The 23,182-nt window shown below is 48.3% G+C and overlaps 8 protein-coding genes across 8 annotated transcripts; 3 read left to right on the plus strand and 5 right to left on the minus strand.

Moving 5' to 3' along the window:
* Window positions 1-3,008: 3,008 nt before the first annotated feature.
* N7533_012603 (uncharacterized protein) lies at window positions 3,009-3,842 on the minus strand (the record flags this gene model as incomplete). Its single annotated transcript, XM_057109253.1, has 1 exon — window positions 3,009-3,842. The coding sequence occupies one exon, from the start codon at window positions 3,840-3,842 to the stop codon at window positions 3,009-3,011; it is 834 nt and encodes a 277-aa protein (XP_056954354.1).
* Window positions 3,843-4,525: 683 nt separating this feature from the next.
* On the minus strand, window positions 4,526-5,314 carry N7533_012604 (glycoside hydrolase family 128 protein; the record flags this gene model as incomplete). Its single annotated transcript, XM_057109254.1, has 1 exon — window positions 4,526-5,314. The coding sequence occupies one exon, from the start codon at window positions 5,312-5,314 to the stop codon at window positions 4,526-4,528; it is 789 nt and encodes a 262-aa protein (XP_056954355.1).
* A 4,866-nt stretch (window positions 5,315-10,180) lies between these two features.
* Window positions 10,181-11,152, plus strand: N7533_012605 (uncharacterized protein; the record flags this gene model as incomplete). The annotated part of the gene is made up of 1 exon (XM_057109255.1): window positions 10,181-11,152. One exon carries the CDS (start codon window positions 10,181-10,183, stop codon window positions 11,150-11,152), a length of 972 nt encoding a protein of 323 aa, XP_056954356.1.
* A 2,144-nt stretch (window positions 11,153-13,296) lies between these two features.
* On the plus strand, window positions 13,297-14,029 carry N7533_012606 (uncharacterized protein; the record flags this gene model as incomplete). The annotated part of the gene is made up of 2 exons (XM_057109256.1): window positions 13,297-13,666; window positions 13,755-14,029. The coding sequence occupies 2 exons, from the start codon at window positions 13,297-13,299 to the stop codon at window positions 14,027-14,029; spliced, it is 645 nt and encodes a 214-aa protein (XP_056954357.1).
* Window positions 14,030-14,841: 812 nt separating this feature from the next.
* On the minus strand, window positions 14,842-15,202 carry dph3 (CSL family zinc fnger-containing protein; the record flags this gene model as incomplete). The annotated part of the gene is made up of 2 exons (XM_057109257.1): window positions 14,842-14,901; window positions 15,008-15,202. 2 exons carry the CDS (start codon window positions 15,200-15,202, stop codon window positions 14,842-14,844), a joined length of 255 nt encoding a protein of 84 aa, XP_056954358.1.
* Window positions 15,203-16,478: 1,276 nt separating this feature from the next.
* On the plus strand, window positions 16,479-17,863 carry N7533_012608 (uncharacterized protein; the record flags this gene model as incomplete). Its single annotated transcript, XM_057109258.1, has 2 exons — window positions 16,479-16,519; window positions 16,570-17,863. 2 exons carry the CDS (start codon window positions 16,479-16,481, stop codon window positions 17,861-17,863), a joined length of 1,335 nt encoding a protein of 444 aa, XP_056954359.1.
* A 252-nt stretch (window positions 17,864-18,115) lies between these two features.
* Window positions 18,116-19,512, minus strand: N7533_012609 (uncharacterized protein; the record flags this gene model as incomplete). Its single annotated transcript, XM_057109259.1, has 4 exons — window positions 18,116-18,383; window positions 18,485-19,083; window positions 19,163-19,261; window positions 19,369-19,512. The coding sequence occupies 4 exons, from the start codon at window positions 19,510-19,512 to the stop codon at window positions 18,116-18,118; spliced, it is 1,110 nt and encodes a 369-aa protein (XP_056954360.1).
* A 597-nt stretch (window positions 19,513-20,109) lies between these two features.
* Window positions 20,110-22,761, minus strand: N7533_012610 (putative transcription regulator BDF1; the record flags this gene model as incomplete). Its single annotated transcript, XM_057109260.1, has 5 exons — window positions 20,110-20,442; window positions 20,517-21,788; window positions 21,844-22,253; window positions 22,381-22,589; window positions 22,658-22,761. 5 exons carry the CDS (start codon window positions 22,759-22,761, stop codon window positions 20,110-20,112), a joined length of 2,328 nt encoding a protein of 775 aa, XP_056954361.1.
* Between the last annotated feature and the right edge of the window lie 421 nt (window positions 22,762-23,182).

Raw genomic sequence — 23,182 nt, forward strand, 5'->3', positions numbered from 1 at the left:
TCAGCTTCCACGTACTCCCGTCAATGTGAAATGGCAGGGTTGGGGATGGGTAGTCGGGAATAGCTGATTTTAGCAACAGGAAAACTCGTTGTGAAAACCCCCACGTGGAAGATGGCCCACAAAAGCCTATGAAAATTAGCTTCATCTTCGGTTGTCAAGAGGCTGGGCTTACGGTATCGTCCGGTACTATCCTGAAGATAAAATGACGTCGGGGACACTAGCGGGTTTGTTATGTGCTCAGATCTGAATTTAGTTCCTGGGGTTTCTGGTTGTTCTATTGGATAACTAATCAGCAATCAGAGCAACACACTAAGTGTTGGAAGCCCTTGTATCGTACCAAGAGCTGCAGCTGACTGAGAAGATACTGGTGACAGGGACGTCTGGTTGGGTTCATTTCCCACATTTTCATTCGATGGAATATTGGTCTGGCACTGCAATGAAAGCAGATAGCTGATCATCGGACAGGGTCAGAGATTCTGCAACAAAAGTCGTGACCCTACATGGCATACCTCTCGGAAACCAACACCTTCTTCGAGATTCGCTTGAATGCGCATGGTATGCGTCTAGCTATACAAGACTCGCATGGATCTTTCCCTGTGCATTTGATTTTTCTTCTTTTGCATTCTTCGCAACTAGGAAAGACTTCAGTTCGGTAAAACTTATTCAATAGGGATCGCCTTACGCTTTCGTCACTCTTGAGAGTCGCTGTTTTCTCCGGGGTGTATTCATTATCTCACAATATTATTGTGTTGTCGCACTCTGAATTCAGGCAAGGATGATCTGCTGGTTAGAATATCGCCCGAAACACAAGAATGTGTATCGGAAGGCTCACCCGTTCGAGTGGTCACAACTTCACATCTTCTGTGAGCCTTCACCGCTTGCGAAATTCACCGAATGGCTGATTGTGATTCGGCGGTGCCGCCAAAATATCCATTACGTCATGATACTGGTCTACCCTCAATACTAACAATCCGACGGACTACATTTCTATACTTCATTTCAATTTTTAGTTTTCTTGGTGCAAAGCAAAACCGATGTCTCTTTTGCTATATTATGATAAAGATTTGGACGATATGGAAGTGATTCGCGGGTTTGCACACTCAGTCATTTCATTCAACTGATAGGTACTAGTGGTGTGACGGAAACGGAAGAGTCTTCCGAAACGATCCATATTTTATGAGCGATAATAGCGGCCGCCCCGAGATCATGCATTTTGACAGTTCTAATAACATGTAGTATTGCGGCAGTAAAATTCACGGCAGTAAAATTGGCTCTATGTCATGTATAAAGTAAAATAAGCCTAGACAAAAAAAGAGAAAGAGCAAGCGATGAGATATATGATAGGAATGAGCTCTGGAGGGTTTGTATCACTTAATACCTAGGTACCAGATCCTTACAAGAAGGACCGGATGTCTCATGCGAGGATCTTGGACTTTGCTTGACATCAAAGTATTCGGATAGTGAGTCCATAGTGCTTTCGATAGCGACATATTGTTCAGCCGATAGGCGAAGAACATCCGCCCATAACTTGCGTTCAATGAACGACTTGTCTGGGATATTTAAAATAGTTATGGTTTAGTTCGATGAGGTATTAGTGATAGGCTCACTTCAAGTTGATGGGATATTAGAGGTTAAAATAACAGTATATTTATCTCATGCCTAGGTATATACTTTTGGACAGGTATTACAGGCATCACACTAGACTGTGTTAACATAGAAATACCTAGGTATCGACCACGACTTGGGGAGAGGGTAAATTTCCAAGGTTACGGAAGTAGATCTCTAGATTGGGGATAGCCTGAGCCGGAGCGAGACTTTCGAAGTCTGAGGTTACAGAATTCCAGGGCTATAGAAGAAAAAGCCCAGATATATCGAATTTCGTAAATTCATGCTCAGATCCATGGATGTTTTAAAAGATTAGTAGGTTCAAACCTGCAGAAGTTAATCAGAAGATCAAAGATATAACTATTAGGTATATCTTGATCTAAATTAGGTCAGGTCAACCCTTTTTGAAATAAATACACTATCACTTCTTGAATACATTAAACATACCATATCACAACGGCAATATGGCTGTGAGGACTGTATTTTTTGAAATATGGTCGGGATGACTGTATTATGAACTTGTCAGCGGGCGGGAAAAGGTTGCGATTATTATTCTTTTTACCCTTTCTTACCACTCTGTAATTTGCTTTTTTTTTGCATAGGGACTCGGGCGTACTTTTACCATTCCTTTTTCCACTTTTTATTTCCCTTCGGAGGTTTTGCATTATAGGTCATCGTCAAGTTTGTATTCTTACTCTGGTCGGTGTGCACCTTGGCAAGCGCTTGCATGGCACATTCTTCTGTTCACTATTTACATTTTATCGTCACTACCTCATACCCTTACTTGCTCTTATTTGCTAGTTCTGTTTTATTATGTTCTCTTTTCTATGTCTTCGCCCGCACCTTCTCTCTGGTCTTTCGCTATCCGAATGTCTTTCCCAATTAGCTCGAGATTTATTGAGTCAATAGCTCTTGTGTCGGAGAGACTCAACGCGCGGTGTCGACTATTTCAACCCAAGATTCCTCCAACGGTGGTGACTTAGGTAACTGGAATTTTCAAGGTCATTGAAGTTCGATCCGCTACTAGTAGTACTGTAGTGTCCCCTCCATCGTTACTCGGCAACTGCCACATTGAAGAATCAGAGAATTTGAATTTATTGAAAAAGAAAATTTGCTCTGTAGAATTAAACTACCTAGTGGGCTAAGCTTTCGTAACTTTCATGTTCGATCAGAACTTGAAGGAACATACTATCTTGGAGCTTTTCACTACTTATGCAGACTCTGGAAGCTCAGCGCCATAATCCCGAAGTAACTGCTCAACTTCTGGACTATTCAATCCCTCCACTAATTCCAATGGATGCTTCGGTGCTTCTTCGTTCATAGATGTCGTCCTGCACCTCAAATTCGGATCGGTCCCATGTTCAAGAAAAAGCCTTACAAATTTCGCGCCATGACGGCTATGATTAATCGCAACATGAAGTGGAGAATTCCCCCCGATCATCAACGAGATTGGGGTCCGCCCCCTTCTCCAAAAGCCACCGAGAGTCATCCAAATTCATATCGCGTGTTGTCCAATGCAAAGGCGTGCCGCCGTCCCCACATCGAACATTGACATCAGCTCCCAGTGAAAGGAGCAACTCTGCCATCTCACGATTTCCATATTGCCCATCAACGGCGGTATGGAAAGGGGTTGTCCAGATAAGTCTTTCCCATTCTGCCGCCTCGGCTGGAACGTGTGGCTTTGTATTCAGACACGCCCCGTGCTCAATCAGCAGTTTCACAATCTCTTGCTTTTGCGTTCTCACGGCGACGACGAGGGCGGTTTCTGCTCCCCTTGGAACAATTAAATCTATATCACACCCATGGTTCAAGATCTCTCGCACAGCCTGCTCACTGCTATATTCAACGGCGGTATGGAGGGGAGTTGAGATCGGGAAGCCGCTTATTTCACCCGCTCCATACTGAAGCAGGAGCTTGACTATTGGAGCGTGGTTTTGACAGATAGCGGACCGGAGAGGCGAATCAATAAAATTGAATGAATTGACCTGTTGGAGAGAGCTTTTTGATTTCTTGCGGGCTTGAATTTTCAATAATCGCCCAATACTTTTCTCGAGGCCGTGCTCAGCGCACCAGGATATTGCCGGGGCTCCGCGGTCGACATTTCGTTCGTAAAGATAGTTATTGAGCACATTGTGGAATGATCTACATGTTCTGGTAAGTGACGAAATGTTCTTTTCGCTATCGATGTGTGTTGCTATCATGAATATGACTTCGTTGGGAAGATCACGGAAAGACATGTTCGCAGCGACTTATGTGAATACAGCAGTGCCGAAATTAGCTGTATGATCAAATTCCTGCCGCTGGACCCTGGAAAGTAAAATCGGAATGCCCCGGCCATGATTGTGACTGATATACCGCTTTCTAGGCCACTAATCAACCGATATAGCCTTTCTTAGGTAGAATACTAGTCTTGGAGGTCGGATCGCCGGTACTGCCAAGATTCTACGGGATTCCATGAGGCGTGAGGCTTTGATAACGGTTTTTGAAGTATAACCGAGTAAGAGACACTATAGAAAGTGGTAGATGAAAATAAATGTACGCTATTGATATTGAGCCACGGTGCCTAAATGGTTTGGTTTCGCATCATTTTAGCCAATGCGACTACAACATCTACGTGTGTTTTACTCGAAAAGAACATAGAACTTAGAGAAAAGATTCTCGTATTGACTCAACCTAGATATCTAATATGGACAAAGAAAGAAATGAAACCCAGATGAGACCCGTAAATGCGCCAAAACGCTGGAAGAGTGCCGGGATGCGCACATGCCCGGTTTCATTCCGTGACGCCGAAAGAAAACCCATCTTTGTTGCAGAATATGTCCGTAACGCCCCGACTCGGCCGATGCCGAGACTTTTGTTGCTTCACCTCACACCTCACACCTCACACTTCGCCTCATACCATGCCTGGTAAAAGGGATCTTTAGTTGCAGTAGGTCTCGCCGACGGTGTTGAGAGCACCGTTGGTGAGGAGGTAGTTATCGGCAGACATGAAGTAAGAGTAGCGGGTGACGGCAGACTCGCTATCGAGGTAGGCAATAGCCTCGGTGATGAAGGCGTTGGTGGTAGCCTGGTCGGCAATACCACCTGCATCGGCGGAGAGAGCGAACTCAGTGATCCAGACCTCGGACAGAGAGTTGTCGCTAGCGGCGGTGATAGCCTGCTGGACGAAAGTCTTGAACTCGTCGATGGTGGTGCCATACCAGTGGACAGCGAGACCAGTGATCTGGCAAGAAGAGCACTGGCTCATGAACGAGTTGAACCAGCTCAGACCCTGGCCCTCGTTGGTGGAGGATGAAACGGCGGGCGAGATGAGCTTGGCCTTGCCGGAGTAAGGAGTGATGTAGTTCATGTAGTAGCTGGCTGCATCGGAGGCAGACATGTCGGCCTGAGAGGCGATGTCAGGCTCGTTGAAGCCTAGGATGTACTCGCTGCCACTAGAAAGCGCGGTCTCGATGGCAGTGACCCAGCCGCCGAAGTCCTTGGCTCCCCAAAGCATGGGGACGAAGTCGATACCGGTGGGCAAGTCGCCGGACAGGGACATGGCCCAGTTGTAGGCCCAGGCAACGTTTCCGCTGCTGGTCATGGCGGAGACGGTCGAGACGTCGTTGTAAGCGGCACCACGCTTGCTGGTGCTGCGCTTCTTGACGGGGGCAGCCAGGGCGGAGGTGGCCATCAGGCCGGCAGTGAACAGCTTAGTGAAGGAAACCATTTTGACTGATTTGTTGTAGTAGTTGGATTGATCCGAAAATGAATGAGGATCGAAGGATTGGAATGATCAGAAGATCTAGAGAAGCCTGTTCTCGAAATGAGTGAAGTTGATAAAGGAAGGACTAGACCGTGCACGGCACAGGAGCTAGGAAAGCAAAAAAGGACCGAAGACCGAAGGAATGAATGATTGAGTAAACTGAAGGAAGGAAGGAGAGAAAGTGTACATGCATCGGGGGAAGAAGCGCTATTAAATGCACCGCCGATACCCCTGCTCGTTGTGCGTCAAACCTACCAGCCAAACCACCCGACTGGAACCAGACCGTTCCTCATCCTCATTGTCGCTGGTGGTGGATCAGGGGAGGAATCATTATTGGATCATTCCGGCGCCACATGGGAATTATCGGTGAATGAGGGGATTCGGTACTAGTAAATGATTTATTTTTCTTTCTTCAATGACCCGCTTGGCCCAACCAGCAGCGTCAAATTTTGGAAATTACCGTGGTACGCAAGTCGGGGAGAAACCAGGGGGAGGCAAGACGAGACCTGACAGGCTTACACTGTACATCTATTGGTTCAAGCACCAGCGGGGCGCTTCACTTGATACATTTTTTACTGAAGGTGGATCATTAGTGCCTACTCCACGAGAGATCTAAATCCCTCCACTTTGGAATGTCTAGACCGTTGGCGGGGACAGGAACCAGCAGAGAAAGTTTTACGAATTTCAAGGTTATATTTTGGACACTATGAGTTCATTCTATAAATCCTCTTCAAGTTTCAATTCACCTGGTACGGAGTACAGCTATATCCAATTGATGCAATGTGCCTGACTAGCAGCATCTAGGGAGGGCGGTTAGGCAGGGAGTCAATTCCCCTCTTCATGCTGGCCACTTCAGACAGTGGGCACAGACCATGTGAATATGAATAATATTATTTGAATACAGTAATAATATTCGAATTATAATGTGAGGTGGATCCAAGTACCACGGAATTGCTTGCGTGTCTAGCGTACGTGATTGGTGATCCGGTGGCGCTTTGAGGTGGTTCCAGCGGTTCCATTCAGGGCATTTGCTGTGATAGGCCGAGGATGGCTAACCCTAACTCTGGTTTCTTTGGATCGCATTGAGGGGTTATCCATTGACATTGAATCAGATCTAGACCAAAATATTGATTCTCTGGTCGCAATTTCCCACATGTTTTTCAGTCACATCCAAAGGGACTTGTTTCCAACCCCCCCATGATATTACTTCAGTAACAAAGACATAGGTTAAGCACAGGCACAGGCACAGGCACAGGCACAGCCTTGTCAATGAATCAGCAATAATTGGACTAATCAACTGCAGAATAAACTGACTACTGCAGGAGGCGCCACCACATGACGACACCCGCCAGTCACAGTCGCTCCGGCCTCCTCCTCCGATCGACGCCATTGTTTCACATTTGACTCCTCAGGGCTAGAGTCCCGGCCACCACACAACGGATCACTGAGACCCATTATTTTGTACTTCTGTACTTCTGCGCGCCAAATGAATCACTTTTGAGACACCACTTTGGGCCGATGATCAGCCCCATGCCCTAGGGCACGGCGCTAGCCAGGCGAAGCCTCGCCGGCGCACACGACTCGGCATCCACCTTGGCGAATGGTGGGGAAGGCCTGGCCTTCCATCGACGTCAGGCCAAGATGAAGTCTTTTTGTCGGTGTGGCTCCGTTGTGTACTGTACTCCGTTCGTAACCCGGTGGTACAGATGGATGGGATGGCGAACACGTTTGATTTCCTTTCCATCTCCCGGTCGCTACCCGATGACTAGTCGGAGGATTGGTTACGATGCCCATTGGGGCGGGCGAGAACTTTTGCTTCTCTTATAGGCCGTCTTTCACTGGTCGGTGATGGTAGTGGCTCAGGAACATTGCCTCAAGACGTTTTCCACTGGGAAAATTTTCCATGGTCGGCTTCAGTAACGTGGCTGGCGGTTGGATATTGGGTTTGACTCCAATAACTCCAACTCAAAGCACTGCCATCATTCAAATTTGCCTCTTCTTGGCCTCCCGATAACTTTTCATCGTGAGGGGAACCGGCGACTGTGGGGGTTGCCACACTTCGATGAGATTCTCCCCCGATCTCCCCTGATCTCTAGAATTATGTGGACAGACCCACGCTTCAGAGTGCTCGAGATGCGGCAGACTCGTCATACAGCGTACCAGTCGCAAACACTTTCTTCCTCCACGTAGTCCAGGCACCACGTCAACGCTATTTGGCCCCAGCCGGCAGGTCAGCCGGGAGGATCACTTAACTAGTGCCTTAGCGCGCTCTAATTTTAACAGCCCTCGTAGTCCAGCCCGCCCTGGGACTTCCTCCGGCCTTCTAGTCTAGCCTCATGTTTCAGTGCACCTGACGTCGGATATCGCCGAGGTAGTCCTCCATCCTCTAGTCGATCGTACGATATCCCGTAGACAATTCTTAATTTTGAGATGTTCCGGGGTATCCGGATGAAAGAAGCCCCTTTTCGCATCTAGACCATGTTTAAATTTAGGCTGGTCGATAGATCGGGCGGGGATGCAGAATCCGGGATCTTCCCACCCCCTTTTAAACTTGGCTGGTTTGTCGGGTGTTCGAGGCTGGGCGAGTTAGGTTGATTTGATGTATCATCTACGGAGACCGACATAGTCATTTACACTGTGACTCTATGATACCGTTTTTAATGTACGATATAGCACGGGCACAAAGGTCTAGACTGGCTATACAATACGCCTACGTGGATTAATCAGATTGCTCGAATCGAACAGCACTTAGCTAGAGCGATTCTCTTGGAATTGGATCCAGGCTTACAGTACTGAGCGAGCACTCGTCCCTATAGCCTTGTTTAATTTTACCATCACTGACGGCAATTTCGGTTTGATTCTGTAACGAATTGCAAGCTGTTCGCTAGCATGCCTTAGCACCTAGACATTCGAAGGTAATATCTTGGTATCTATGTAGTTCATGCATATTCCTCTTCGTATCGCTCCATGTTTAGTATTCGCGTTCAAGGCTATTACATTATTGATCTTGATCTCTTCGCAACTGAACTGCTACAAATTTAAACCAATCCTAATCTAGCAAAAATTACTGATAACGAGAATAAAAATTTTGATTGGCTCTTGTTGTTCTCCGAGTATGATGAAACCTGCAAAAGCCACTTTTGAATATGGCAAATTTCAGATTGAGCCCTAATACTATCAGGTTACTAAAAGGAAGGATGAGGGAAGGCTCACTGAAAGCTACGTAGTTACTAGATTTCTCCAGCGAGCTATATATAGCGAGTCTGATATTCGATTCTCCAAGACGGGTGAAAATGAAACATTGGCCACTTGGGTTTTTTAAGGTTCCTCGCATTGATTGCTGGGTATATCTTGATGGGTTGGTGTTAGCTTTTACTTTTACTGGTGCTCGCGATGGAGACCGAGTCCGCTGTTCTTCTATATTGCACTATGTGGGTTGGCCCCCATGGCCCCATTTCCCCTAATGAGACCTGACCTTCCTCATGAGAACTCAGTTGACCAAATAAGCAACCAGATATCAAAACAGGAACTTCTAGCGTGTGTTTGTATTGGGAAACCACAAATCCACACTCCTTGCCCTTCTAATCAAAGTTTTTCCTAAATTCTCAGCTTGAGATTATGACGTGAATGTCCCCAGGTTGATACTGTTGCTCCAGTATAGGTCCCACCATTGAGCAGGATTATTCAGCTTCTCACAGGAGGTTGCTATCTAGTATATGCTGATCTTAAAGATGGTACTGGAGCTTGTCCAAAAATGGCAACTAAACAAGTACGCCGGGACTGTTGTGTGCTAAAGTTGTTCGTAAAGAGAAACCCCAGATTCGATTCAGCTTCATGAGACCTCCACAGATATCAAAACAGTACATTTATAGTCAAATTACTTTTGATCCGAGAGTCGATGATTGCAGACGCATGGACTTGCGGATATCACCGTTTGGAGAAGGTTCACGGATATCAGATCATGCAAGCCCCCAAATCAGAGGGGGTGGAGAGGCCAATCAACAATGAGAGCTACGTCACACAATGCTAAGGTGTGGTGCAAAGTCTTCTAATTGGAGGAGTCTGCTTCCATTTGGGGGCGAAGGGCTTCACCAGAGCCTTGTAGTCTAGATTCCTATATTGCATATATTCGAGCTATAATTCGTTGAAAACAAATTCTAGTGCCTAGGTACTCGATCATGGCGCAAATCTGTCGTTAAAAATGCCTCTTGGATCTTCCTCGGCTAAGCGCTCTACCTTTGAGTTGTCCGTATGTTTGTAATATCGCTGAGTGGTGAATTCGAAGCGATTGGCTGAATGCGGGGCTGAGTACAAAAAGCACTGCATGATGGTGTCCTCGAATGCCTCCCCTACATCAATCACAAGCTTCCCGGGATCATTATTCGGCGCTTTGGTCACAGATCTACAATTTAGTTTGATCTAGGTACTTGACCTGAAAATGATGCCCTCTTCAGTGACAAATAAGAGCGAAAGTGACTCAATATTTATAGGTCGCTCAGGCGGGGTTCGCTCGCTTCAGCTAGCCCCTCAGCTGTGGGTGATACGAGTATATGATTGCCATGCGCTTTTCCTTCTTCTACTACCCACCTCTATGTATTCTAAGTAATGCCCACCAGTCGGTTATATCTTCCGCTGGTTGATCACAGTAGACCCGAATTTAGTCAATGGGTTTGTCCATAAATAAGGCTTGGAAGCTGCTTTTCTCGTTTCCCCAAATTTCCTGGAGATTCGCTTGTCCAAGTAGCCTATTCCTTGAAATCATTATCCTAAAGCATGGCAGGTCAGGGTCTTGACGCATCATTCGGGTGGCTTGCATCGTTGTCTAGCATCATGCATGCTTCAGCCGCTTTCAAAATATTTGCAGCTCTTTCTAGCTTGCTCGTTGTCTACTACATCCACTCCAGAATCTCAGAAAGGGTTTTGAACAACTACCAATCCAGCGACCCATGGGTCTCGGAGAATGAGCTGGTCCTTCTGACAGGAGGCAACGGAGGAATCGGAAAACAAATCATGCAAGACCTTTCCGAAAGGGGCGTTCGTGTCGTGATTCTCGATATACAGCGACCAACAGCAAAGCTTCCGAAAAACGTAATTTTCTACGAAACAGACATCACGTCCGCTGCTTCTCTCTCCGAAGTGGCTGCGTCCATTCGAAAGACGCAAGGAGACCCCACGATTATCGTCAATAATGCCGGCGTCTTTCACCACGGTAGCATCCTTGAAAAATCAGAAAGTGAGCTGCGTCGGACGTTCGATGTCAATACGATCTCGCATTTTCTGATCATGAAGGAATTCCTGCCTGGTTTGATTTGCAGGAACAAAGGTCATGTTATTACCATGGCGAGTATTGCGAGTTTTGTTGCTGTCGGCGAGATGGTTGATTACTGCTGTTCCAAAGCCAGCGCTCTCGCTTTTCATGAGGGCCTTCGGCAGGAATTGAAGTTTTGGTACGATGCGCCGAATGTGCGAACTAGGTTAGTTTCCAACGATCGGAAGATGGAATATCGTCAGCTCATAATTACTAGTATCGTTCATCCTCTCTGGGTCAAGACACCTATGATCAAGGGTTTTACAGAATATCAAGCAGAGTTTGGTCAGGAGCTGATGAGCCCGAAGGTTGTTTCGCAGGCAGTTTTGGAGCATATTTTCGAACGAAAGAGCGGCCAAATTGTGCTTCCTCGGCACCTAAGGGTCGCCGGATCTCTGAGAGCCTTTCCGCTGTGGCTGCAAGAGCCTGTCAGATCATTCTTTTCTAAGGTCGTGAGACGAGTGAGAGACGTGCGAATTCCTGGAAAGTCTTAGACTCTATAAAGCGATCGGTGGTGATAGTGGTCAGTGCAAATACGAGATAAAGCAGGCGATGTACAATTTGTTCCGAGTGTTATGACTAGTCACAGACGAACACGTCGTGTGTAGTCAAAGCATGGGAGTTCCGTAAGCTGGTCTTTGAAAGGATGAGATTTCTAGTTGCAGGGTTAACTGAAACCAATTCGTCCCACGTCATCGATGCGCGGTGGGTCTCAGAGCAAATGACCGTTTCACTCACCAAAGACCCAATCCCTTTGAGCAGCATGAAGGATGAACTTGAACATAAAGCCAGCCTCAGCCTCGGCCTTGTGGGGCATATCCGAGGCGTTCCGTGCGGGGTACCGACGCCTGGCGGTCTTAATGTCTGCTGGGATTCCCCTGTAAGGGATGATGTACCCTCTTGATCAAGACACAAGAAAGCGATTCTTCTTTGAAACTGCGAAAAAAATATATATATAAAAAAAGACAATAGTCGACAATACTGCCTACAACAATGGTGCCGTATCATTACACAGATATCAAGGTTGAAGTGAAGGGTCAGATCGGGATCATCAAAGTACAAAGCCCCATTTTCTTGCGAATATCTTGAGATACTTACATATCTCAGCTTAATCGTCCCAAGTCTCTGAATTCCTTTGGAGGCAATCTTCTTGTGGATACATTACATGCAGTGCGAGAACTCGAAGAACACCCAAATACTGTATTTACTGTCTTGACGGGAGAAGGTCGCTTCTTCTCAGCCGGTGCTGATGTGCGAGGTCAGACGATTTTCAAAGTCTTCCTCTTCAAATACTTTTCTAAATATATGAAAAAATAGGTTCGCGGCCACTTGATGAAGGAGCTGATCGCCTGACGAAAGTTCAACTGAAAGTCGCCCATCTCGAACGTTTTTCGTTGGGTAAGAAAGATACTTCCAGAACGAAATTCAGATTCTTTATTGACCAAGTTTACTAGTAATCGAGTTGCTCAAAGCACTCATCGACCACAAAAAAGTATTTGTCTTGGCCCTGAACGGCCCTGGGGTTGGAGGAGGTGCAGCTTGGTTCCAAGGAATCGCCGACATTGTCCTTGCTGCCGAGAACACATATCTTCAGGTACCTTTTAATTCGCTAGCTTTGGTGCCAGAAGCAGGATCTGCGACCAACCTCGCGAGACACATTGGCGTGCTTCGCGCGAATGACTTCCTCATGTTTGGTCGAAAGTTGACTGTGCAGGAGTTGGAAAGTTGGGGCTTGGTCAACAGAGTATTCCCTGTTGAGGGATTCCATGATTCCGTCGTCCAATTTCTGGAGAAACAGCTTCAGATCAATGACGGTGCCAGTATGATGGAGACAAAGCGGCTGCAGAATATACCCCTCAGGAGTGAACGGGTCCTGGCTGTTTATAATGCCACCGATGCTCTCTCGGAGAGACTCGCAAGTGGGGAGCCAGCTGCGAGATTTAGGACAAAGAAGGCCGAGCTTGAAGGTAAGAGAATGACTTCCCAATTCCCTTCATTTTACTAATTATATGCATAGCGAAATCCAAATCAAGACTTTGAAAGATGTTATTATCCCTGTATCCACCTAGTTTCACAGAGCAAGCCATCTTAGTGCTTCCCTAATTCTATCAGGATGTCCTCATGACACATACTAAAAATACTTAGAACGTTATTTTGGGAGAATAATTCCTGATAGGGGAAATGGCTCACACAAAGTTACCACTAGCTAGGAAAAGGAAAAACTAAACCAATGTAAAATCAGACTATCTTTCAATCTGTACTGTTTTGTCTTTCAATTCACTTTGATAGACAGGGTAGTAGTAAGGTAGTAGTTAACTATTCTGTGCAATCTACTCTACTACTACCTGCGCGGCCACTTCCACATCCACATTCTCATGTTGACTTTTTAAAATAGAGAATTATCATATATACACAAATTTGATTATTGAAACTCAACTCAAGCATAATCAAGCCCGAATAAAACCACTAAGCACATCATCAATGACAACCACCACTTCATACCGGATGCGGAAGGCGGTGTACTGCACGATGATGTAGCCCTCTCCGCAACAAGAACGACCTCCGCCTCCACCATAGACTTCTCCTCTCAACTCATCCATTCAATCCTTCCAAAAAGAGAGACCCAACACCACCAATAATGCTCTCCCGAACAGCCCCCAGAGTCCTTCGCTTCACAGCCCGACCGGCTCGTCTTGCCGCGCTCAACACTCCACCAACCCGATTCCTCCGCCCGAGCTCAAGCTCCAATAGCTCTATGCCAGCTATTGCTACCACAGCCCGCTCATTCCACTCCACCGGCTCCTTCTCCAAGGGCCTGCAGCCTGATACAGAGAACCCCCAACCACCAGCCACCCAAACACCCGCTGCCGGCGCCGCAGCACACGTCACAGAGCCCACGCCACTTTCCGCGGAAGAGTATTATGAGTACTCAGAGCACTATTTCAACGTGTTACTCGGAGAGCTGGAGAGAGCGCAAGAGGAAGGCAGCGATGTTGAAGCAGAGTATAGTGTAAGTGCAATTTATCTCCGACCAGACCAGCCAGAAATCCACCCGGCGCAGTTCCTTTCAAACACCACACCCACTAACTTGACCAGGCCGGCGTTCTAAACGTCTCCGTTCCGAGTATTGGAACCTACGTCCTGAACAAACAACCACCAAACAAGCAAATCTGGCTCTCTTCCCCCTCTCCGGGCCCAAGCGGTACGACTGGATCGTTGAGGGCGACCGCATGCACGAGAAGGCGGAGACGCGGGAGTTCGCCAATGGGCAGTGGATTTATTTGCGGGATGGATCTAACCTGACGGATCTGCTTAATACGGAGTTGAGTATTCAGTTGCCGAAGGATGTTTATTCGCAGATTGTGGAGTAGATTGATTCCGCCCGGCGTGTCTGTCTGCCTGCAATATACGGCGGGCAAGGAATCTTGAGACCACAGAGGGCTGGCTCTGTGGGAGATTGGTTGTGATGGGACATTGTATTTTAGGTTTTGGTTGCATTTACTATTGTGAGGTATGAATCATTGACTTGTATTCTTTGCATTCGAGTGGGTTCATTGCTTTGTATTGTAGAGCCTGGTAGCTGATAGGTCTCTTTTGTGGTGTCTAAGCCCAACTGCTTTGTATTCGAGCGGTTGGACTTGAGAACCTTGTGGTCAGGCCAAGACAATCTGTTGGCAAAGTGAATAACAGTACCATCTTGGCTCATTATAAAAAAAGTAGACAAAAACAATTTCTCACGGCGATTCCGAGGCCCCTTGAACAGCGCGTGAGGATCTTGTAGCTATCAAGTTGAATTGTTTCGGAAAATCTTTATCACGATGAGAAGAACTCGCCGCGCAGCAGTCTCTTGGTGGGGGGGATCTCTTTCGTCTGCAGAGCATATGCCCGTGCGGCGACCCGATTTCCAGCGCGCACGCGCATATCCAGACATACTGGTAAAACGAATTGGCGAACGAACGCGGAACCTGCAAAGCCGGTGGGTATGCGCTGTACTCCACAGTGTACATGTGGATAGCTGTTGCGATGCGTCATATCCGCCCTGTGCGTGTTTCACTCCGCCGGCAGTCACGCTGGCGCTGTCAAGACAAAGTCGCAGTATGTTCCATTCTACCGGCAGTCGCGCTGGCGCTGTTGAGACAACGTCTTTGCATGTCTCACGTCTATTGTATCGTCGGAAGGTGACTCATGCCTGCACAGCAACAGAGCCCGAGCCAGGTCCATTATCCGGGGCAGGAAGATCGCTCTATGCGTCGAGGGAAAGAAATTAGTAAGGCCGGGCCAGGTCAAATGTTAAGCAAAGCGCGCAATCCCCCACTTGCCCGCTTGCCTCTTCCCCGGGTCAAACATACCAAGTCAAAAATAACCTTGATCATCAAAGAGCAACTCGGACACACAGCAATTTCTTCCCCGTCGCGCAAATCATCGATGGCGATCTCGAAGCGGTCCCCGCATGGGCAAGGGAAATGGTAGATCTGCATGGCGGGGTCGAAGGTCATGTCTTCGATTTCGATTTCATCGTAGATGGAGAGGGCGTCGTCAGCCATTTTGAGAGACTCGGAGGATAACTTTTTGTCTTGTATTGTCTGTGATTATTTTGAGGGGTGAAAGTTGAGTCAGGAACCAAGAAAAGAGGCAAAAAGTGAAGCAAAGTTTGGCTTGGCGGAAAAAGTTGCGGAGAGTCATGTGACTGCGGAGTATACAACGCCGTACGAATTAGTTAACTTTGTTGTACATATACCTAGGTATATTACACATGTAGCACTTACTAGTACTTGAAGCTTTAATTCCGACAGCTCGTGGAACTCTCTTCTTATTCGGCCACTTTTGCTTGTTGAGTCTACCATGAGCTGCACTATGTCGTCTTTTCCGCTGTCAACTGCCAGTAGAAATGGCATATTGTCTTCAAACCCTCTCTGAGTCACGCTTGCCTGGTTTTAGAGAAGGATTTTCACTACCTTCTTGTGCCCTCCTCGAATGGCCGCTGTCAGTACCGTCAGGCCACGATGGTTCTTTCTCCCAGCCTTTGCTCCGTGATCTAGGAGAGTTTGACCCACCTCAAAGTGACCCAACCCCGCCGCTATGATGAGTGGTGTGAGGGTCTCAAACGTCTTCCTTTCAACGTTCGCGCCTTTATCAGGGACAAATTCCACCACAAATTTAATGGTGCTTATCCAGAAGTCTGCAGGACCTCGTTTGGTTGAAAGAATGCAGTATATAGATTTTTTCTGACAGATTCCTGATTCTGTAGCATTTTTAGCCTCCCACCCTAACCAAACAGTATTTCCCTGCGTAATTTGAATATGCCAGTACTTGCCTAGTGTTAAGTTCCTGGAAACCCAAGCATATTACTATAAATAACTATCAGGTGGGCAATTCTTAGTAACATCATGCCATCCTCGTAGAGCAAAAATCATGTTCAAATATCTCGGTAGATTCCGGCACAAGAGCTTTGGTTTTGAGGTATCATGGCATTCAAGTGGTCAGTTTCATTTTTATGACTGTTTATTTTACGACTTGTGCATCCGTCCAAATAATCCCTCACCTGTTGTGTCACATAAACTTGAATAGTTCCGAGTCGACAATATAGCTGTCGTGACGTCATCGACGTTTCTTGTTTTATGCTTGGCAGCGTCAAGTACATAAACTAGTTCAATGCTAAGCTTTCGACTTGAACTATATTATATCATACGATCGCACCTGGAAACCCCGCATTTGTCTTGTTTAAAACCAAAGAAATTCCAGGGGTTTGATTTTTGTTGACTAGTAGTACATTTTCCTCTACACCATTGAATACTACCTACACGGCAGATATTATTTAAAATGTCGACGAATAAGAATGAAGACCCTCATCACCTCCACAAGTAAGTAGTATCTCACATTTCGAAGCTGACGAAGCTAACCATCAAATCAGAATCGGTGAATGGATGCACCCAAACCACACTGCACACCGTGAATGGCTCGGCGATATCATCCAACACGTCGACAAAAAAGAACACACCCTGCACCCAGTCGTGGAAGAATTCAAGCAGCTCATCGAAACAAACACCAGAGTCTACATGCTCATCGAAGGCATGCTCGAAGAAGTCCCTCACAAAAGACCATACCGACAAGACCCCACCGGCCACCCCGAGATCCGCGATTATCACCATTTCCTCCGCGTCCTCAACCACCTACTCACCACGGCACCATCATGGACCGACAAAGCCCATCGAGTCGGTCTAGTCGGTCTGCCCATCAACGCACTGCTGGATTGGCCCATGGGCACACCCAGCGGCTATGCGGCATTCTTGGACCCCGAAATCAACGCAATGCTAAAGAAGATCCTGAATGCCTGGGGCGAGTTCCTGCGCTCACCTGCCTCAGCTAATGTCCTGGGCTCGTCTGCTCTGGGATGGTTCGGGCAGACGGGATACGGTGAATTAACAGCCGCGGCGAAGATCGGCCCAACAGCCGCAGAGAATCTCGAGTTCCACCAAATGTTCAAATGTGACCCGTCAGCGCCAAATCACGGCTTCAAGTCCTGGGACGACTTCTTCACGCGAACATGGCATGATGGCATGCGGCCAGTTGCGGAGCCTGGAAACGGCAGTGTCATTGCTAACGCGTGCGAGTCCAAGCCCTACCGGATCGCCCATAATGTCAAAGCTCGTGATCGATTCTGGATCAAGTCTCAGCCGTATTCAGTTCTGGATATGCTGGGCCATGATTCTCTTGCTGAGCAGTTTGTCGGTGGAACCATTTACCAGGCGTTCCTTAGTGCATTGAGCTACCACCGCTGGCATGCACCTGTTACTGGCAAGGTTGTTAAGGCTTATGTCGTTGACGGGACATATTATTCTGAGCCACTGTTTGAGGGTGTTGGGAATCCCGCTGTTCATTCTCAGGATATCGATCTAGAAGGCCAGGTCATCTCCCAAGCGTATATCACTGCGGCCGCAACGCGTGCACTGATCTTTATCGAGGCGGATGAGCCTTCTATCGGGCTTATGGCTTTTATTGGCGTGGGTATGGCGGAGGTCTCGACTTGCGATATCACTGTCTCAGAAGGTCAGCGTGTGGAGAAGGGTGATGAAATTGGCATGTTCCATTTTGGTGGATCTACTCATTGTCTGCTTTTCCGGAAGGGCGTTGATGTTTCTGGATTCCCTGAGCCTGGTAGGAAGGAGAATGTGCCGGTTTGTAGCCATTTGGCTACTGTTGCTTGAGAAAGCGCGGCATTGCGTAGAGACATAGTCACGCCAGTTCTCAGCATTACCTAAGAGGAAAGTTGATTTCATTCTGTCACAAATTCAAGTTATGTTCATATTGTCTTGAAATAAAGACACATCTCCCAATAGAGGTCGAAATCCATATATTCGACACCTCATCCTACCTCAATGTGCTATGCAGCCAACTCCCGCAAGCTGCATACCCAGCAGCTGCACACATGCCAATGGGAAACACCTTTTCTCTAGAAATCATTCCCCAATCCTTGCAATTTCCATCCTCACATTCTCAACCTCCATCAACAAACCCCCATACCGCCGCGCAATCTCCGCCAGCGTCCCCCCATTCCCCTCCTCGTCAAAATCCCCAACATCCCCATACCTCTTCAATTCCCCCTTCGCCACAAATCCCCGCTCATCAAGCCGGCCCCTCAACTCCCGCAAATGATCCCGATACCTCCCCAGCGCAGCAAGCGTCTCAGGCGTATAAAGCATAGCAGCGATCTCAAGCTTCGTAACCCTTCACCAAACAAACAAATTAGCCAACCTCTCCCAATGATTCAGAGTATTCTATAAGAATAAAACCCCAGGGAGATGGGGCATGGGAAATGGAATACGTACTCAACTTTCCCCTCCACACCTCGTGCAACAGTCCCCAAATGATCCGCCCTCGCTTTAATCCTCCTCGCCAACGCCCCATGCATGCCCCTCTCAAGAATGACAACAATACGCTCCAGAACAACAGCCTGGGCAGCTAATAATTGCGTCGCCGTCGCTGCCATCGCGCGTCGCGCGGTGGGTAGTTCGAATAATTGTCTCCGGCGCAGATATGCGACTTGCTCGGCTAGATGTGTTGAGAGGAGTTTGACGGGTGCCATTGAGGTTCGGAGCCGTTTGTCGCGGGCTCTGATGCGGGCGTGGTGTGTTGTTGATGTTGATGTTGATGTTGATGTCGAGCGGGAGGATGCGGGTTCGTTTGAGGGGTCGTCCGTGGTTAGAGAGCGGAGGTCTGCGATTGAATTTGAGAGTTGGGTTGAGATGTGCCGGGAGAGTGTTGGGATTGTGTTATAGAAGGTTGAGAATTCGGGGAGTAGGAGAGAGAGAGCTGTGTTCTCGTTCTCTTCCTCGTTCTCGCCGAATGCTGGAACTAGTGGTTCGGGCTCGATTGCGGCGGATGATGTTTCGAGGTATAACGATATTATGGCAAGATTATCGTGACACTGTATAGGAGGCGAGAGTATGGTATCAGTATCGGTGTCCTGTCCCATGGGCAGGGATGAACTCGTTTGTACTGCTCACCTCTTCGGGTATCCCGCTGTCCGAGGCAAACGCCAGTTGTTTGAGGATGCGCTCTTTGATTCGCCGCTTGCTGCTCTGGATTTGACATTGCTTCAGGTCCTGTTCTCATGACACGGGGAGATCGTTAGAACTGCTGCTCTGTTTCTCATACAGCCACTGGCATATATGTTTGGTGTGACATGGCAAGGCGCGTCACCACGACTTACCTCCGCAACGACTGTGCGCGCCGGGTCGGCGCTGTGGACGCGTGTCGAACCATCCGGGTTCAGGATATTGAGTGTTAGGTTCTCATAGAGTCGTTTGAACTTGGGGTTGTGTTCGAGAATAGAGGGGTCGCAGGGGGGAATCATGTTGGAGGGAGAATGAAGGGGAGGTTCACTTCACCGCCGGGGATTGACCCGAGTACATCGAGATCCGCTTTAGTTACTGCGGAGTAGTGAGTAGCTACTAGTTACCACCTTTAGGTACAACTACTAATAGTGATCTATCCACTTTTAGAAAGGACTGCCATTGGCAAGAAGTATAGCACTGCATTACGCTAGGATCATTCCAGGGCAGATTTGAATTTCAAGGAGCTAAGCACCAAAAGCAGATATTCGGCATTGGCGCGTTTCTTTCATAATCATACAAGTGAAGCTGAGCTGCCTGCTTCAGTTTTGTTTCGAGAGACGAAAGACGAAAGTAGAAAAGTATGTACAAGGGGCGGGTTGGGGGGGTCTGGCCCCATAGACTTCGCATTGGAGAGAGAAAAAGACGGCAGAGAAGCAGAAAGGTGCAGGCAGCTCCAGCGATCCGGATCTTGGAAAGGAGATTGTCGTAGGCCAGGGGAAAAAGGGTGGAAGTTGAATTGAAAGATTCGCCAGTAGAAAGGGAAATCAAAACGCTCAAAACGCAAATAACAGCAATAGCCAGGCAGAGGAGGTGGATGGAAACTCAAAAGAGAGAATTTACTCCTCTTCACTCTCCTCCGAGTCATCATCCGACTCATCCTCGCTAGAGTCCATGGCCTCGACCGAGGGCATAGGTTCGGGTGAACCACCGCCACCTCCCTCGAAACGAGAAAGGTTGCTCTGCAGCATGTTGATCTGAGCTTCCTGCTCGAACTTGCTCATGGGCTTATTCTTCTTGGGCTTCGCGGCGGAAACGTGGGGGTTTCCGGGGATTTCCTCTTCGTCATCCACGACATTCGGGGCATTCTTCTTGACAAACTTGAGCAGGAGAAGGAGGACGTCGTTGGGGAGTTCATCGATATCCAGTTCAATCTCGGCCTCTGCAGTGTTCTGTGAAAAGGGAGAACCCATGTTAGCTAAAGTCCACAAACTAGTATGGGGAGGGGCAAAAATGGAATGCCTACCTTCAAAGAAGGAACATTGCTCTGGATGATTTGGAGAGCCTGCTGCATCTTCTTGTCAGGAAGAGCACTAATTCCGTTGGAGATGATCTGCTTCTCGTTGTAGGATACGAAGCGCGTCTTCTCCGGCTTGGCGGGCTTGCTGGATTTCTTTTCCTTCTTAGTGGTAGTCTTCTTTGACTCCTTCTTGACAGCCTTGGTCTTGGTTCCAGACTTCTTGCTAGTAGGGGGTGTCTTCTTTTTCTTTTGCGTAATCATTTCCACTTGACGGGACATCTCAGCGATCTTCCTCTGGAGTTCACTGAGCTGCTCATCATCCTCGTCACTTTCGGCCTCCTCATCACTATCATCGTCGGAAGAATCGGAGTTGTGCTCGGGGTGCGGCTCGTGGCGGTCAAGATATTCCTGCTTCTGCGCCCACTTGAGGTCGAAGACGGCTTCGAGAGCCTTACCGCATTGGTAGGTGGGATCTCCAGGAAGATTAAATCGATAGCAGTTCTTGAACATGAGACGGACATCAGCCTCAAACTCTTTCGAGTTTTCGTATTGGCCGGTAGTCAGCTTGCTCTTGATGCTGGTCATGTCCATCGGTTTCTTGATAATGCTATGGTAAGTCGGGATATTGAGTGCGACGGGGTCGACGGGGGCGTAGAAGGGGATTGCATTCAGCGAATACTTGGGTTTCCAAAGCTCTTCCAGGGCCTCTTGGCAAAATCGCAACTCCCACTGGTACTTCTTCTTCTTGGGCTTGGTAGCGTAGGGAAGGTCTCGCTTGGGAGGATGGATCGAACGCTTGGGGCGGCCATCCGGGTTCGTGGAATCCCGGCGAATGACGGGGAGTCCCTCCGGTCCCAATGCGAAGGTGGTACTCTGTGGAGAGGCAGCTTTGGCGGTGGTGCTTCCGAGCGAGGTGCGAGGTTCCCGTCGAGCGGCAGAGGTCTTCTCAGTCGACTTCTTTGTTTTCCTCTCCTCAACCTCGTCGGCCTTGGGCAGGTTGGTCATCTGCTTATGGAAGGTGTGCTTTAACTTTTCACCTTCCTGATACACCAGATGGTCGGGGCCGTTAAAAACCAAAGAATTGTTGACCATCAGATCGAAATCACGGAAGACCTCCTGGGGAGATGAGTACATGTTATTCTTGAGCTTCTTCTCCATGCTGCTCAGATCCATTGGCTGAGTGATGACGTGAGGATAATTGGGGATGTTCAACTTCACCCAGTCGACTGCTTCACGGTAAAAACGCGAATCATGCATGCGTTTCAGGGTCGTCAGAGACTTTTGGATGAATTTTTGTTGAACCTTGCTGATCCTGCCTCCACTGTTCGAGGACACTGGTGCGGGGATCGCAGTAGCAGGAGTGGGGGGGCACAGCCATCCTGTATTCCCTGGAGGCAGCATCTTGGCCTTCAACTCTGGTACGCTTTGCCGCTGGTTCCTCCGCGGGGTCTGCCTCGCGCTCACGAGAAAGCTTAGAAGGAGACATGGGGGCAACTGGCGCATCCTTCATTTCGTGATCAGTTTGAATTGACGGAAGAATGGGGGTGGTGATTTCGGTGGTGGTTGGGTGATGAGGAAGTTGAGTTGAGGGAGCTGCCTGAGTTGTGGGGCTGTCGATAGCCATTTTGTCCTCACTTTCGACGGGTTTCATGTCCGTAACACCTGCTGACGCAGCGGGACTATTGGTAGAGTTGTTGGTGGGGGGGTTGGGATCCAGATTGAGGTGTGTTGTCAGCGGGAGTACTCGCAGTTACTGAGGTCGCAGGGGGTTGCGATTCAACAGGAGCAGGGGTCTCCTCGGACTTCTTGATCTCAGGTGTTGCGGTCGAGATCACGCTCGCGGTCACACTTGCGCTCACTGCTGGTTCACTTGTAGCTGGTGCAGCTGGAGGTGCCGAAGTAGAGGGGGAATTAGGCACCGGTGCGGGAGACTTTGGAGGTGATGCGGCTGCACTGGTTCCGTTTGTAGTCGGAGGCACGCTAGGAGAGTGACCATTTGTGGTAGGGACATTCTCCGTTGCGGGAGTGGGAGTTGGAGCGGGAGAATCTGTCTTCAGGCCAATCGCTGCATTCTGACCACTGGAGAGAAAGTCAGCGCAAGTCGCGCGGGGCCAAGATTGATGGGCAAAGACGGGTAGATAGCTTACCTAGTGAATGCGACATCGGGGGCAGAAGCTCCAGTCGGCGAAGGAGGCAGCTGAGGCTTTTCCTCCTTGACGACAGGAGCAGCCTCTGGGGGCGGAGTGGCCATATGGAGCAACGAGAGGAGCAAAGTACAGGCTTTAAAAAGAAGTCACGGACAGGTGAGAGATATCGGGTTGCGCGAGCTGGAAACTGGATACACTCTGCTCTCCGCGCGCAATCACGAGCTAATTTGGGAGAGTCGCGCGGGAGGAATCAAAAACACGCGATGATAATATGAGGTGGAGGAATGGTAGAGGGGGTAGAGGGGGGTAGGTTGGCGAAAAAAGATGGAGCTTGTAGGGGAATTGGGCGCAAGGTCCAAAAGATAGAAAGAGTGGAGAATGCGACGGGGGCAAAGAAATTAATACTGCCAAGAAAGGCGGTCGAGTGATCACGTGGTTTGAAGTAACAGATAAGTCACGGGATCAGGGTCGATAAGGGATAAGAGGCGAGCTGCCTGAGGCTGAGGCTTGAGACTGAAGTGGGAA

Source organism: Penicillium manginii (assembly GCF_028828005.1).
Source record: "Penicillium manginii strain IBT 31320 chromosome Unknown utg000009l:1.0-3297300.0:1.0-3298630.0, whole genome shotgun sequence".
NCBI lineage: Eukaryota > Fungi > Ascomycota > Eurotiomycetes > Eurotiales > Aspergillaceae > Penicillium > Penicillium manginii.